The sequence below is a fragment of the Carettochelys insculpta genome, chromosome 10 (genome assembly GCF_033958435.1).
Source record: "Carettochelys insculpta isolate YL-2023 chromosome 10, ASM3395843v1, whole genome shotgun sequence".
NCBI classification, from domain to species: domain Eukaryota; kingdom Metazoa; phylum Chordata; order Testudines; family Carettochelyidae; genus Carettochelys; species Carettochelys insculpta.
The window spans coordinates 42,878,373-42,895,722 of record NC_134146.1 but is presented as its reverse complement, the minus strand read 5'-3'; the positions used below and the strand labels follow the sequence as shown (position 1 = coordinate 42,895,722).

Sequence of the window (17,350 nt, the reverse complement as noted above, 5' to 3'; positions counted from 1 at the left end):
CTTTTTGCCAACAGAGGCATTCTTCCTCGTGGTGAGCAGGCTACAGCTCTCGACAGAATGCCCCTGGAATATGGATGTGCTGCAAGTTTTGTCAACAAAATGTCCGTTTTGTTCACAAAACCCTCTAGTTTAGACATAGCCAATGTGACCACTTGTCTAACAACAACTGGCTTAATCCCACCAACCGACTGCACAGGTGCTGAAAAGAGACAACAGAAAGTAGCAACCTTTAGTTACTAGTAACCTGGGCTCAATTAAAACTGATGATCTGGAGAGGAGAGACTAAACTATTACCAGTTTCCTGCCCACCCAATTCTCTCAATAATCCTTTTCCTTACAAATCACTTCTACAGCAATCTAATATGGATCACCCAATAACTCCACAACAGCCAGTGGTTCTTTAACATTTTTCAGTTCAGTCCTTGATTTAAAAGGAATTCTGTGGATCCAGCCATAATGCTAAAGTGTTTCCAGAAAGCACCTAAAAATAACTGATCTTGTAAGAGATCAAAGAGAAAAGAGAAAAAGATTAAAGAGAAATCAAACCAACGTCAAGCCCCTGAGCTATGTGGCGCCAAACCATACTGGAATTCAGTAATGACCAGCCACCATCCATAAAGTTAAACAGTTTAAACACAGTAGTGACTACATCTACACTAGAGAGTTTTGTCATCAAAACTCGTGGAGTGTCCACACACAAAATGTGTTTTGTCGACAGCCCTGTTTGTTGAGCTTCCAGTTGGCCTTTCAGTCAAGAGAGCAGCCAGCAGCCTGGCCACTCTGTCGACAGAGCAGATTGCTCTTTCAATCCGTGTATGTGTGTGGACGTGATCTGCTGACAGAATATTCGCAGGAAGATGTCTACTGACAGTACCTTCTGTCGACAGATCACTGCAGTGTAGACATAGCTGAAGAGTCTCTAGGTAATTCCAGACCTGTTATGCTGAAGTTCCCCAAAGCCAGCATATACCAACATAGGTGTGGACAAGGCAAGTCATCCCATTTGGAGCCTGTAACACCACATTTCAATCAGCCACAGGAGGGCACTAATGGCTTATTCCAGTGGTTCTCAACCAGAGGTACACATAATGCTGGGGTAAACAGAGGTCTTTCAGCAGGTCCATCAGCTCATCTAGATATTTGCTTACTTTTACAACACACTACATAAAGAACACTAGCAAAGTCAATACAAATTAAAATTTCATACAGACTGTAACTGCTTTATACTGCTCTACCTACAAAGAACTGTAATATTTATACAGTTTGAATCTCTTTAATTCAGGCAACAGCCCTAGTCCAGCTTCATGGGTAATTTGGTGGGTGCTCTGGGACTGGAGCAATCACTGGGAGGAAAAATGGCAGGTTGGGAACAGGAGTATTGTCAGATCAGGGAAGAATGGAGCCCTGGCCCTTCTGCAGTGCCTAGAACAGGGTAACAATGGTGCCCTGGGGGGCAGGTGGCTGGAGCAAGGCAACCCTGGATGCCAGCAGCTGGGAGTGAAGAGGCCAGTATTGACATCCCCTGGCCCAGAAAATTTCCTGTTTTGAAAACAGTCAGGGCCTGAGATTGCTGGAACAGGGAAGATCAGCCTATATTTCAATTTTCAATTGATTTAGTTTATAATTATAAGGTAAAAATGAAGAAGTAAGTAGTTTTTCAGTCAAAGTGTATTGTGTTAAATATGGTCTATTATGAGAGAATGGGACTACCCTGGAGTAACTACGAGCAGAATTTGCCCTCCCGAATCTTTACTAGGGATTATGCATAAGCAGGGAAGAACCCACTTGAATTTCAGTACTCAGGTCAGGTTTGCTGAGCTGGTACTTAAGGGGGAAAAAAATCTACTTGTAAATTGATTTCTAAATCAAATTTGCTCAATGTGGCATGAGTGGCAGGGAATGCTGGGAAGTTGATTTCCCACAAAATCCATGCCCAGTGAGGACAAGATTTCAAGATGGCCAAATACCATGAGTACAGAAACCCCTTTAAGCAACGGGTTTGTTTTACATCTCAGGTCTCCTGCTGATACATGGCCCTGTCTGGGTTCAGTATCAATGTGTCTCCCTTTTATGGTACCAAGAACATTGAGGCTCAGTCACCGGCACAATTAAACATTGTGATCATCAAAACAGAGCACCCACAAGTCACAAAGAGCTGAGGGAGAGAACAACAGGGAAGGCAAAATAACCAATGCGCTAAGTGGAGGCTGGTCTGGTGTTGTTATTTTGGGTAGTCAGCAGGGTAAATTTACCTCAGCTATCATCTAGCCCAGCTCACAAGCATCATTCTCGTGACAGCGAGATGTGCACTGCCACTGGCTGACTGAAAACAGCAGCTGAGTAGGCAGTTGGTGGCAGAGGGTGCTGTAAACTAAGCCACTATGGGGAAAAGGAGGGAGGAACACTTGACTGAACAAGCCCAGATTAGATTTAGATGGAGTTACCAGCTGAAAATACTAATTATAGTGGCATAATTAGATCCCAGGCAGAACCCTCAAACAGGATGTTCACTGTGTGTGGTGATTCCTGTGGGTGAGAAGCTGTCTCATAACACAGACCACTGAGCCTGCAACCAATCCTGAGATCCTACAAAGTGGTCTGAGAAACCAAGTCTCATTTCAGGCTCAGTCCTGATCCTCTTGCTTTAAATGGCAGAAGATCAAGCCCTTGAACTTCAGATTATTCCTTCCAGCTGCCCCCCAAAATATAATGCATACAGCATCTTTCTACTCAGATAGTGAGCCATTCACAACGAGGATTCTGTCTTCATGCCTGTAAAACACCAAGCTTACTAGCAAAGCTATAAAAGAGACATATAATTATATTTTCATCCTGTTTGCTGAAAAGAAAGCAGATTGAGTCCCAAAGGAGAGTTTACAATACTAGATCATTAAGTATAAATGGGATAATATTAGCACGGTGCTTTTAAGATGTAAAATATTGAGTACTATACAAAGTATTTTCCCATTATTATGGTTAATATAACCATTTCTATCTCACAGAGCTAGAAGGAACCCAGGGTCATTGAGTCCAGTTCCCTCATCCTTGCAGCAGGAGCTATTGTCATCCCTGACAAACTTTTTTTTTTTTTTTTTTTTTTTTTTTTAAAGAAACCCTATTCATGCCAGAACCCTTAATAGCCACTGGGAGAATCAAACTCACAACCCTCAGTTTAGCAGGCCAATGTTCAAGCCACTGAGCTATCTCTGTTCTGGCAGTAGGCTCCCTTTACCATCCAAGTAGGCTAAGAAAACTACAGCATCAAAATTAAAATCCCTAGTCATACTCACAATAACGTTACAGTTAGGCTACATCTACACTAGCCAAAAACTTTGAAACTTCGAAGAAAATAACTGTTTACAAATACTGTAATATTAATAATTTGTTTCATATAGAGCCATAGAAAGTAGGATCACTGACTTCAAAATGTGTTAAGAGCTATACTTAAGTATAGCAAGTGTAAGCCATACCCAGTATAACTACGGCCGTGTCTACACTAGCCAAAAACTTTGCAATGGCCATGCAAATGGCCATTTTGAAGTTTACTAATGAAGTGCTGAAATACATATTCAGTGCCTCATTAGCATGCGGGTGGCCGCGGCACTTCAAAATTGACGTGGCTCACCGCCACGTGGCTCGTCCAGACGGGGCTCCTTTTCAAAGTACCCTGGCTACTTCTAAGTCCCCTTATTCCTATGAGCAGATGGGATAAGGGGACTTCGAAGTAGCCAGGGTCCTTTCGAAAAGGAGCCCTGTCTGGATGAGCCACGCAGTGGCGAGCCGCATGAATTTCGAAGTGCTGCGGCCACCTGCATGGTAATGAGGCACAGAATACATATTTCAGCGCTTCATTAGTAAACTTCAAAATGGCCATTTGCATGGCCATTTCAAAGTTTTTGGCTAGTGTAGACACGGCCTTAGTTATACTGGGTATGGCTTACACTTGCTATACTTAAGTATAGCTCTTAACACATTTTGAAGTCAGTGATCCTACTTTCTATGGCACTATATGAAACAAATTATTAATATTGCAATATTTGTAAACAGTTATTTTCTTTTTGCTACATATGATGTCTGTCCACCTTACTGAATTTCACTCAATTTTGGGAAATGAAACTAGAAAATGACAATTACGCTCACTTCTTAGCCCATGTCATTTTTGGTCTTCATATGCTGACACAACTCTGTTGTACTTAGGTTCAAGGGGGGAATGTTTAAAACCTCAAATCACCATTTCTATTTATAAAGGTGACATCTGTATTTTGTACAATCACACAGGAATACAAAATCTAAATGTTGAGCACCGAACTGAAATTTTTTAAGAAGATGGAAACACTATTAAAAAAAAAAAGGCAAGTTAAAGATATCCTTATTGAAAACAGGGCTCAAGCACATTTTGCTGCTAGATGCTTATAATTGGGAGACTGTCCATGCAAATAAATTCCCCGGAAGCAATTAACCAAGTGTCATCAGGAAAAGGTTTGAGAAGTTCACAAACCAAGCTCACACAAACACATTTTTGAAAATTCACAAAACAAAGAGAATCTCTCTTCCCCTCCCAGGCTAATTTTTTGTTTCTAACTCAGATAACTGTTATGCTTTCCAGCATTCCATGATAAGGCTGAAACATATTCTCTACCAAGGCTCTTTTGGCGTGTTGGGAATGAGAAACTCATAATGGTTTGAACCTTTTAGTTTTTTTTCTAATTTCTTCATTTCCATTCTATTCTTGTGATAGCAGCAGTTTTGGAACTACTCTATGAAGATTGTAAAGATGTGCTTCTAATACACACCAGAAGGGATTTAATATACTTGATAGCCTTCTATCAAAAAAGACTGTAACTCACAGTGCAATGGGTGCCTAAATTAGACTGCCTATGCACAGCCAGATTCACTGGAGCTGCCTGAAATCATTCAGATCAAGACACAAAAAATCTATTACAGCCCCACTAATTGTGTGAGCCCCACCTGGCTAGGTATATGCATTGGATGACCAATCACTGTCATTTTGGTGTAAGCCACTACCATGGAATTCTGAGTTCATACCAGCAAGGAAAAGCAGCATTTAAGCTCTGTAAAGATGGTGGAAAGTCTGCCAACTTAACACCACCTTACAGCCCCTACATGAAGTACGGTGGTCTGGGTTCTGTTCCCATCTCTGCTACTCTCTTTGTGCACTCTCATGCAATTCACAACATTCCAGTGCTCCAGTTTCTCCAAATGTGAATGGGGATAATGATAAAGGTTTAACCTTTCTAGCCCAGCACTCTCTGGTCCAGCAACATCTGTGGTCTGGCATGATTTTAGCTGGATGTCCACTTATCATGGGAGTGGCCAAGCTTCCTTTGATTCTATAAAGTTTGAGAAGTAGGACTGGTGGCTGTAAACAGTGTTCTATGCAGTTATTTAGCTCTAATTTACCCCTAAATGTTTTCTAAGAGCCTAATAAGCAGGGAAAGTGTTAGACAATCCTGATCTTCCGTGGTTTGGCATATGCTCTGGTGCAGCACCAATCAGGACCCTTGGCTGCCAGCGTAGGAAGGTTCAACCTGCATTTATTTACTCAGCTTTGCATCCACAGATCCCACAGCACTTTGCAGAGGGCTGTACAAGTGCTAACCACCCCTGTAAAGACATCTCTTAAAGGATTAAAATGAGACAATATCAAGAAAGTTTCAGTTTATCCCCCAGCAATAACAGCTGTGCAGAGGACTATGAAAGAGCACACAGCCCAAAGTAAAGCAGAAGCTCCACAGATATCTCAGATCAATAAGGCACTGTGGTAAACAGTGATGTTTCAATGGTCAAATTTCATAATTAGAGTAGCTCCCCTGCCTTCAAGGATTAATTGGAACTGAGACTACTGGAATCTCCGTAACAGCTCTAACAACTATAGACATAGAATAGTCAGATGCAAGGGCAAAATTTAAAGCATGGGCACACATCCTAGACTATTCCAGCCCATCTTCTAGCAACAAATAGAAGAGGAGCAATGGAGCATCACTCAGTCAGCCATGTAAAATGCATGCCCAGAGGCTACAAGAATGGGGCCTCAAACACATTCAGTAAATTAGCAATAACACAACTTAGTCTGTCTTCTATGAACCTTTGTGTGTGTGTGTGTGTGTGGGTGGGTGGGTTGGTTGGTGGGTGGGGGAGTGGGCGCACGTGCATTCACATGTGCATTACTAACACCATAAGGCAGCATGCTCAGCAGCCTTCTTTCTTTCGGAAGCTTATGCCACCACTCTGTAAGGCTGTGGCCACACTTGGCCAAAATTTCGAAGATTACTAACGAGGCGCTGAACTGAATATTCAGCGCCTCATTAGCGCTGTGGCCGGAAGCATCCTAATGCTTTGAAAGCGGAGGGCAATAAGGGGATTTCAAAAGTGGCAGGGTCATTTCAAAAAGGACCCCCGTGTAGCCATGCTGAGCCGCAAGCGTGCAAAGCCAGCGCTTTCGAAGCCCACGGCTAGAAGTGCCCTAATACTAATGAGGAGCTGAATATTCAATTCAGCGCCTCATTAATAATCTTTGAAATGGCCATTTGCATGGCTGTTTTGAAGTTTTGGCCAAGTGTGGCCACAGCCTAACTGTTTGGTGTTATTTCAAAATTATTTGAATATGAACAGCTAGTAACTAGCATTTAAACCAGTGCCTGATGACTAACAGCTTTTCAGAACATACTCCTGACATAAAAATTACTGAATCAATCACGATCTTCTCAGCAACAACTCCACAGACCAAAGCAACTCCAGCGGGATGCCAAGCTATTGTTCCCCCTTTCACTATGAGCGAGCTGGCTTTTGTTATGGAAATATTTAACCCCTTCACCACAGGAAAAATTACTTAGCTACTTTCAGTAGTGACTTTGGCTTCTATTTACACACACATTCACACAGAGAGAGAAAAGCCCCAGAAGTGGGTAATATGCTGCTGATATCATAGAGTCCCAATGGGGTCTAAAGGCTTCTTGGCTGACCCATACATCATCTGATAGCTAGAAAAATTGGAGTTTGATGGAAAGATTATTAGAGGCAGATGAAGGAAATGCACTGGGGATTTCCCTTTCTTTCACCGGTTTTCTAGCTTTCTGTAGAGCACAGAGACATGTTAGGCACAGAGAATTGTGCAAGTTTTATTGAAAAAGGTTCTGTATTTACTTTGGACTAGAATGGGGGGTGCCTCATTCACACTCATTGTAGTAAGTACAGGCCCAATATGAGGCCTTAGGCCTGAACCAAAGTAATGGTCAAGACTTTGCTAACAGAAAGCAAAGTGCAGCTGTGAGCTAAAGGAATGCATTGCTCACAGAAGTTGGCAAGAACAGGGTTGATGGTGCATAAACATATCTACCTAGCATATTGAAGTAGGTACATGGTACCAGAACACCCTATCCCGGAACATTCCGCAGATAAGAAAGAATAGGCCAATCCATCCCAATGACAGGGGCAAAAGGGTAATATGATGGACAGAGTTGTTTTGTTCGAACCAACATGTACAAGGTGAGAGGCGGCACCTAACTACGTAGAAGGGTTGTACCTCAATACATCAGCAGTGATGTGTAAATTGTTTGTACCTGTGTATAAGAATGTACTTCTGGGCTGTGGTCTGGGTCCGGCCGAGGGGGCAGTGGAAAGTCCTGCCACTGACTGAGCCGAGTCCATTGACCGTGGGTGCATATTTGTAGTATGCCCTGACTTAGACTGAGAAGTCTACCGGGAACTACTATTGTATCCAATACGGCAATAAACCTGGCTGACGTGCCTTCGCACCTTACTAGACTCTGTGGTCATTGGGGGTTCTCTTCAGGTCTGCTGTGTCAGCTATCTGCAGAGCTGGGGCAGCACACAGAGGGAACACACGCACGCAGCCGAGTGATACATTGGAGAGAGCAGAGCACCACGCTGGTGTTATCTGACAACACTCATGAACAGTTACAAACAATTCCACAGAAGTTAATAGGACCTGAGAGCAACTGCTCACAAGCAGGAATCCAGGAGCCCCAGGATTGGCCCTATATACACAGTTAATTCAAATTAACTTTTTATAAAAGCACATATGTAAGTAGCCAAACAGGGGCCTACCAAATCCTAAACAGTCTGAGAATACCTCAGAGGCTATTTAGTGATGATCATTAATAATAATTGTTATTAAAAGGAAGACACTTGCAAAGCTGTAATCTATTTACTTTGAACAGTTTTAAAAACAAACAAGAAAATGCAGACAGGCTGGCAGATGCACCCAAATGTGCATGCACTGAAAATAGACTCAAGGGCTATGTGAGAGCAGCGATTTACAATACCTAAAAATAGCACTGTGTTCCTCCTTTTTGGTAAAGCTCCACCAGAGGCTCCTGGTACCTTCTGGAAAGGAAAAAAACATATATACAGTTAGAAATCTAACCTGCAGAAATGGAATAAGCAAACAACAGCCTCACGCCACAGTTTCTCCAGACAGGTGGAAGAGCAGTGCACACTCTGTGTGTTTTGTGGGAAGGGATATAAATCTGTGCTGGTAAAAGGGGTCAGACTGACATCCCTGGACAACTAAGTTGTCTATTTAATCATAGAAGAGGTAGAGCAAGGACACTAGAAACATACACTTCCTTAACTGGGGCCAACAGAACTCAACCCTGACTCTGAGACCACCTTTGGAAATCAGAGTAGTTTATCCATGTCAACTTATTTTTCTCTGCCAATAAAAGCAAGTAATTGTGATTGCACTGATAATGAGATGCACCCGCTCGAAATAATGGATGGGACCATCATGTAATTTCTCACACACTCCCACACCATCAGATGTTAACAGTGCTTAATGATTGAAGGTGGCCTGGACGTGATGACCCAGAGGTGAAAGACTCTGTCTCCCACTAGCATTCAAATGGGCTAACAGAGCCCTCCTTGGCTGCCACATAACAGACTGTTATGTAACTTAAGTAAATAATCTAAAGTAAATGCCTCTGCAATGAGGGCTTGAGCCCGCTCCCACTGAAGTGAATGAAAGTGATCACAGTGGTCTATAAGCGTTAGGTAACATGCAGAAAACCTATGTTGCGGTTGCTTTGTTGCTCTTCAATTTTTTAATAGTAAAATTAGGATACAACAGGTGGAAAGAGACAGGCCCAGAATCTGTCAACCTAGGAAGAGTTCATGTGTTTGTCTCTGCTGACAGGGAGGTGAAGAGTTCACATATTTTATGTGACTCCTTCTTCCATGTAAATAAAGTTTCAGCCAAAGAGATTAGTTAGAATCATCAGTAAGCTTTTGCACCCCATAGGAAAGTTTTCCATTATCAGAAAGAACAGACACTGACTAATGTTTCTTGGCTACGTTTAACAACAAAACCTGACACAGTGATTTTTGATTTATTCACCCTGTAAGTAAGGGTAATGGCTCATTTTTCTCAATGAAATGTAAGTGACAAACAGAATTATGTAGTGTCTTCTCTCACTCATAAAAAATAAATCCTTGATCTATTATGAAAAGCAGTAACAGCAGCAATATACCAATTGGATAGTTGTCCCGTCACACTACGCACCTCAGTTATCTCAGTGGTTCAACCATCATACTGGAAAGTTGGGACTAAACTCCCACAACTCTATGGATTTGTCTATACTAGGAACTAACTTCAAAGTTAACTTCAAAGTTAGGCACTACATCAAAGTAGCCAGCAGTGAGTCTACACACATTTTCCCTTACTTTGGCTATGTCTACACTAGCCCAAAACTTTGAAATGGCCATGCAAATGGCCATTTCGAAGTTTACTAATGAAGCACTGAAATACACATTCAGCGCCTCATTAGAATGCCGGCAGCCACGGCACTTCGAAATTGACACAGCTCGTTGCCACACAATTCATCCAGACGGGGCTCCTTTTTGAAAGGACCCCGGCAACTTTGAAATCCCCTTATTCCTATCTGCTGATAGGAATAAGGGGATCTTGAAGTTGGTGGGGTCCTTTTGAAAAGGAGCCCCGTCTGGATGAGCCACACGGCGGCAAGCCACGTCGATTTCAAAGTGCTGCAGCTGCCAGCATTCTAATTAGGTGCTGAATATGTATTTCAGTGCTTCATTAGTAAACTTCGAAATGGCCATTTGCATGGCCATTTCAAAGTTCTGGGGTAGTGTAGACACAGTCTGTAAAGTTAACTTCGAAGTAAGGAGCCCAACTTTTAAGTCCTTACTCCATTTCTGGGAGTGCAGTAGTGCCCTACTTTGAAGTTTAACTTTGAAGCAGGACGTGTGTAGACTCTCTGCTTCGAAGTTGCTTACTTTGAAGTTGTACTTTGAAGTAAGCAACTTCATGGTTATTTTTGTAGTGTAGATACAGCCTATGTGTAACCTGGAGAAGGATGTTAAGACCAAAATTTTCCAAGAGTGACCACTCACTTGGGATGCCTACCTTCAAATAGCTCAACCTGACTTTCCAATGTGCCAAAGACCTGCCACTCCCACTCACTGGTGCTGACAGGCACCACAGGCTCCAGAGCAAGGTGGAAGGGGGACGTGGCTCTGTGCCCTGGAAAGGGCAGGGCCTAAGGCATGCAGCCTTCAGTGCTGCCCCCTGCATCTCTCTCACAGCTGTGCACAGCTGGAGCAGTGCTGCTGCAGCATTTCAAGGCCGTCTGGGGGAAAATACCTTGTTTGCTCCCATCCCTCCCCCAATCAGTGGTCCTGCTCCCACTGGATCAAACTGAAATTGTGGGTGCTCAGTTTATGCCTGGCTTTCCTATCTGTCAGCCAAGAGTGACAACTTTTCTCCCTCACAGGATACTACGAGCTTTGTAAATTATTTTAAGATACTCCAGCAAAAGGCAGAATCACTGTGAAGTAGTATCAGGCGTCTCCATGTTTCTTGTAGTAAGTGACAGGAACCCTATTTAGCAGCACCATAAACCACAGATTTGTGTGACGAACCACCATGTCATCACTGTTCTCACAAGAGGGCCCATCGCTACTGAGGATCTGCCATGTAGCAAATCTTACCTTTCCATATGCAGATGGCAGTGGGGCTAACAGACTCACCATGTCCCTGGGCAAGGTGTGTGTGTGTGGGGAGGAGTCCCCATGCCTCTGGAAGGGGCAGGGCCTCAGGCACAAGGGTGGGGCTGGTGCTAGCCTCCCTCAAGGCAGCCCTCAGTGCTGCCCGGAGCACTGCACTCCTCCCCCAAGCAGCCCTCAGAGCCACCCAGAGCATGCCACATGGGGCTCTAGTGGCTACTTAAAGGGATCAGGCTGCCACCACTGTCATGGTAGCAGTGGCAGTGGCTGGGAGCTCTGGGCTCTTTTGAATCACTAGGCCCCAGGATAGCTGCCCATCCTCATCCCCATCCAGCAGCAGGACTGGCAGTAGACACAACACAGTGTAGTGGTTTCAAAACACATGGGGCAGAGAGAGCATCACACTGAACGTTGCCTGTGGTTTATCCCTGCTGTGCACAGTACTGGCCACACAGCTGCTCAGGCTGGAGAAGAGTAATTGGTTTTTAAACCTCAAAAAAATGACTATGCAAAAACTCAGTTTGATGAGTTAGCTGATGTTGCATTGTGGTACTGGATAGACTGCGAGTGCCTGTGACACATGCTTCCCACTGATTCTATGGAAGATGACCTGGGAACAGATCCTTCACGGGTATAAGCTGCCACAGCACTACTGAAATCAATGGAACAACAACAACAATTTACACATTCAGACAATGTGTCCCTGGCTCTTTTCTAAAGCTGTGCCAGGACACACAGCTGATACTTAGCCCAGATGCTTCAGGAAGTGATAAAGACTTCCATGTTTTGCAAGGGTGATACCAAGTCAATGACACACAAAAATAGAGGCCTAGTCACATACATCCAAAGTCACTGCACTCAGTGCCTCATATCTTCTCTGTCCAGCCCTGGAACCTAGTAAGCACACAAGAACCTAAGCTATCAAAACAAAAAGCAGTCGAGTAGCACTTTAAAGACTAGCAAAATAATTTATTAGGTGATGAGCTTTTGTGGGACAGACCCACTTCTTCAGACCATAGCCAGACCAGAACAGACTCAATATTTAAGGCACAGAGAACTAAAAACAGTAAGCAAGGAGGACAAATTAGAAAAAGATAATCAAGGTGAGCAAATCAGAGAGTGGAGGCGTAGGGGGGAAGGCCAAGAACCAGACTGAGCCAAGCATGCAGACGAGCCTCCACAGTGACTCAGAAAGCTCCCATCACGATTCAAACCATGCGTCAATGCGCCGAACCTGAACACAAAAGCCAGCTTGGCCGCTTCTCCCCCAAAAACGGTGCAACAATTCCCCCTCAGCAACACACACATCCCCAGGTCACCGACAGAATGCCCCACTCCACCAAAATGCCGACCAACTGGTCCGTGGATCCGGAGTGCCCTGATGTCTGCCCTGTGCCCACCGACCCCCGGTCCAAGGGAGTCAGATGTCCGTCCAACATACAAAGCATCAACATTGGAAAAGTTCCTCATAATGCCATCCTTGCCACAATGGATGTAGAGGCTCTGTACACTAATACTCCACATAAAGACGGATTACAAGCAATCAGGAACACCATCCCTGATGCCACCACAGCCAATCTGGTGTCTGACCTCTGTAACTTTGTTCTCACACACAATTATTTCCGTTTTGGGGACAATTGATACCTCCAGATTAGTGGAACTGCTATGGGCACCCGCATGGCCCCACAATATGCTAATATATTTATGGCTGACCTAGAACAACGATTCCTCTGCTCTCGTCCCCTATTACCACTCCTCTACTTAAGATACATTGATGACATCTTTATGATTTGGACCCATGGTACAGAGGCTCTAGAAGAATTCCACAGAGACTTTAACAATCTACACCCCACCATCAACTTATGCCTCGATTACAACATGCAAGAGATACATTTCCTGCACACTACAGTACTAATCAAGGATGGCCTGATCAGTACCACACTGTACTGAAAACCTACTGATCGCTATACTTATCTACACCCTTCTAGTTTCCATCCTGCACACGTGACTAGATCCATTGTTTACAGTCAAGCTCTTGGGTACAATCGCATTTGCTCTGATCCAACTGACAGAGACCAAAAACAACAAGAACTTTACCAAATATTCATAAACCTCAATTACCCACCAGGAGAAGTAAAAAAACAAATCAACAGGGCCAGAAGAATACCCAGAGACCAGCTACTCCAAGTTCAGCCCAAAAAAGCCAAGAACAGAACACCACTGGTCATCACCTACAGCCCCCAACTCAGACCACTGCAACAAATTATTAAAGACCTACAACCTACCCTTAATCAGGATGCCACACTCCAGAAGGCCCTGGGTGACATGCCTGTTCTCTCCTACAGACAACCTCCCAACCTCATGAGGATCCTCACTAACAACCACAGTCTATACCCTGGGAATACCAGTCCTGGAACCTTTCCCTGCAACAAAGCCCGCTGCCAGCTTTGTCCACATATCTTCTCTGGAAATACCATCACTGGACCTAACCAGGTTACTCACAGAATCACGGGCACTTTCTCATGCTCCTCTACTAACATCATATATGCCATCATGTGCCAACAATGCCCAGATGTTTTGTATGTTGGATGGACGTCTGACTCCCTTGGATGGGGGGTTGGTGGGCACAGGGCAGACATCGGGGCACTCCAGATCCACACACCAGTTGGTCGGCATTTTGGTGGAGTGGGGCATTCTGTCGGTGACCTGGGGATGTGTGTGTTGCTGAGGGGGAATTGTCGCACCGTTTTGGAGGGAGAAGTGGCCGAGCTGGCTTTTGTGTTCAGGTTCGGCGCGTTGACACATAGTTTGAATCGTGATGGGAGCTTTCTGGGTCACTGTGGGGGCTCATCTGCATGCTTGGCTCAGTCTGGTTCTTGGCCTTCCCCCCCACCACTCTCTGATTTGCTTACCTTGATTATCTTTTTCTGATTTGTCCTCCTTGCTTACTGTTTTTGGTTCTCGGTGCCTTAAATATTGAGTTTGTTCTGGTCTGGCTATGGTCTGAAGAAGTGGGTCTGTCCCACGAAAGGTCACCTAATAAATTATTTTGCTAGTCTTTAAAGTGCTACTTGACTGCTTTTTGTTTTGATAGTGTATAGACTAGCACGGCTTCCTCTCTGTTACTAAGAACCTAAGCTGGGTCCTTCATGAAGCTGTCAAGCATCTGAACCTCATCACAGACAGTCTAACAGATTTTCAACATTTGGGATTGCTTTGCTATGACATGGGGTCCCATCACTACCAACTCCACATGACGGAGGTGGCTCTCACAAGGTAGCAATGTTTCAACAAGCTTTTAAGAGCAGAAGTACAGGTCCTCCCAGAGGATCACCAGTTTCTCCTTACTGATGCCTTTGATCATTCACTATTGGCAGTAGGCTTAAGCCAAACTCGCTAATACCCTTGGAGACCTGAATGAGCTGAACTACTCCTTCCAGGGGCAACACACGAATGCCTGTCCAGCTGCACCAGGGTACAAGCATTCATCAGAAAACACAGGCATTGGTCTTCCACAGTACAGAGGAAATGTGGGGGTCATTTCAGACTTTGAGACAACGTATCTCCAAACGTGTGGATAAGTAGAGGCAATTCAATTATATTTTTATAGTTCCAAATACCTCATTTAATTAATGTTAATGTCATAATGCCAAAAATCTAGTAAGGTATCATGGATATATGCATGAATTTATGATATTGTCCAAGAGAAGTGAAGTAGAGAAATAGTGTTCATTTCATCCCACAGTATCTAGACCTTTGGATCCATATCCAAACACATGTACATACATCAGTATGTACATACGCACACACAATTAACATAGGGACATTGTGCTAGATATCCCGTGTTTCTCAGAGAAACAGCAATACTATGGTATTGTGAGTTTATATATCCCCTCTCTTCCAAAAGAATGTCAATTTGGATTACAAACGGTAGAAATTATGGACATTCATCCATCCATGGGGTGAAATGTGGCAGCCGTCAACATTACACCATAGGATCTATGGCTATGTCAATGCTACAATGATCTGTCAACAGAAGTCACCGTTGGAAGATATCTTCTGACAAAACTTCTGTCGACAGATTGCAGCCACACACGAAAGCAGAATGATCTGTCAATCCACTCTGTTGAGAGAGTGGCCAGGCAGTCTGGCCACTCTGTCAACAGGACAGCTAACCAGAAGCACAGCAGACAGGGCTGCCCAGTGACCTGGAAGCCCTGTCTGTCAACAGAGGGCCCCCCGGAGCGTCCACACGACTTTTTTGTCAACAGATTCTGTCGAGAAAGGCGTTCTGCCTCGTGGGGGGCCAGTATGTCGACAGAACACGTTTTAGTGCGGACAGTCCATGAGTTTTGTCAACAAAACCAGGGCTTTGTTGACAAAACTCTCTAATGTAGACATAGCTCTAGATGGGAAGAAGAGTGCTACCTAATCTATTACCACAGTGTTGCCCACTAGCTGAGTACTGCCCCAACCTTGCTGAACCTGCCAGGTAAGATCTCACAATCTCCTACTCAAGATAGAACAACTGAAACTTGCAAAGAAGCATCAAGATTCCTCAGCTGGGGGAGAGTGTCTTTGCAGCAATCTAGCCACTTATGTTTACTTTGACCCAGAGGTTAACATGCAGCCTACTTGCTTTTCACCTCTAGAGCTCTTGGTTCAAACTCTTGTCAACCCTACAACCACAGGAATTTTGACAATCTCATTTTATCTCCCAGTTGGCATTATACTGAAACCTCCCATATACTTCAGCAAGACTAGCAGCCTCTCTCACAAACAGAGCAACAAGGATATTGGAAGTGAAGGGCAATAGATACTCATGTTTAAGCGTGAACAGAACTTCTGCCCACCCATCTCCAGTCAGTGCAATTACCTTTCACCAGCACAAAATCCACCCATCAACAGAACGTTTGCTAGAACCTGCCCAGTTTACCACAAGGATTTTCCAGTAACAGTGTGATGGAAATGCAAGTATTTCCCAACTGTCCAGGGCCATGGAATCTTCTGAAAGAGGATTTCCTGATTTTTACCTACACCCATTCACCCCAACTTGCAGGCATTACTCTCTGATAAAGTAAGAATAGAGTGGACAATTTTCCAAGTTCAAGAGACCTTTGATCAGCAAAGACAACACTGCTATAGAACAATAGGAAGCACTCTTTATCCCACTCTAAATAACTACCTCAATCCTTGTAATCAGCACAAGGATTCAAAGCTACATTGGAAAGTAAATTAAGCAGCGCATGAGACCAAGCCACACCCACTCCCCTTTACTCTAGGTCAGAGTTCATTACCAGCCCATTGTACTAGAATACAGAAAGCAAAGAAATACATGCACATTTCATGCATGCAGTCAGCCTTATCACTTGCTATCGATAGTTAGCCCAGTAACGGTAGCGAAGTGTAAATAATAGGAAACGTGTTGGTATGATAAGAGATTGATATGGGAGGCAGCATTTGGATCTTCTAGGATCCATTTCATATTAGAGCTTGGATTATATTCAAAATCACGACTAAGGGTCACATCTGGATTCAATGGCCCTGAAAGGTTCATCCTTCTGAGTCAATTTCTGCCAGCTTGAGCTAAAATCTCATGAAAACCCTTATTCTCAGAAGACTCCCAATATAACCTAACCAGAAACAGTGTACAAGCCTCTTGGTCCAGATTTTTTAAAGCTATTTAGGTGTCTAACGATAAGCATAGGTACCCAGTAAAAATAATGGGAATTAAATACCTAGGTGCTTCTGGGGTGAAAAAACATCACCATATACCCCACTGTGCATCTTTAGGTAACTAAATGCCTTTAAAAATCTGACCCCTGGTGGTCTGAATAAAAACTGCACAGTTGAGTTTGAAACCAGGGAACTGAATCTGACCTTTACCCATCCCCAAAATTCAAAGGCATTCAGATTTGACCCATCTTCCAGGTATTTTATCTGAACTTGCATAAAAAGAACCACCCAAAAAGTTGGTCTGCAAGCTAGAAATCTCACCTCTCTCACATGTCGTTTCAGATGCATATATACACACTGTCCTGTTTTTCGATAGTGCCTTTCAACGTGTTCCCTTCCAAATCCCAGAAACGTGTTCATACACACATACAGACCTCCTTCTGAAACCTGAAAGGAATCATAGAAAACAGTTATAGTATAGAAGGAACTGAATGGGACAGAAAGACACCAGCAAGCAGAGACAGATAGGAACTACAGACCTCTTGCATATCCCCTTTTCACATTAGCACATAACATGCTTACACAGCAGGCAGAATTCAAGCTTTTATTTTAAGAAATATAACATTTCTATCTGTGCAGTTACTAAGATAACCTTCAGAATGAGAACAGG

The 17,350-nt window shown here is 43.7% G+C and overlaps 1 protein-coding gene across 1 annotated transcript in view; it reads right to left on the bottom strand.

The window, feature by feature from the left end:
- Positions 1-17,350, bottom strand: part of USP13 (ubiquitin specific peptidase 13) — a 109,525-nt gene that overhangs the window by 72,967 nt on the left and 19,208 nt on the right. Inside the window, exons 2-3 of the mRNA XM_075004700.1 lie at positions 17,002-17,127; positions 8,307-8,367 (exon numbers count right to left, since the gene is read on the bottom strand). Coding sequence (XP_074860801.1) covers positions 8,307-8,367; positions 17,002-17,127 — 187 coding nt within the window. The remainder of the gene's footprint in view (positions 1-8,306; positions 8,368-17,001; positions 17,128-17,350) is intronic.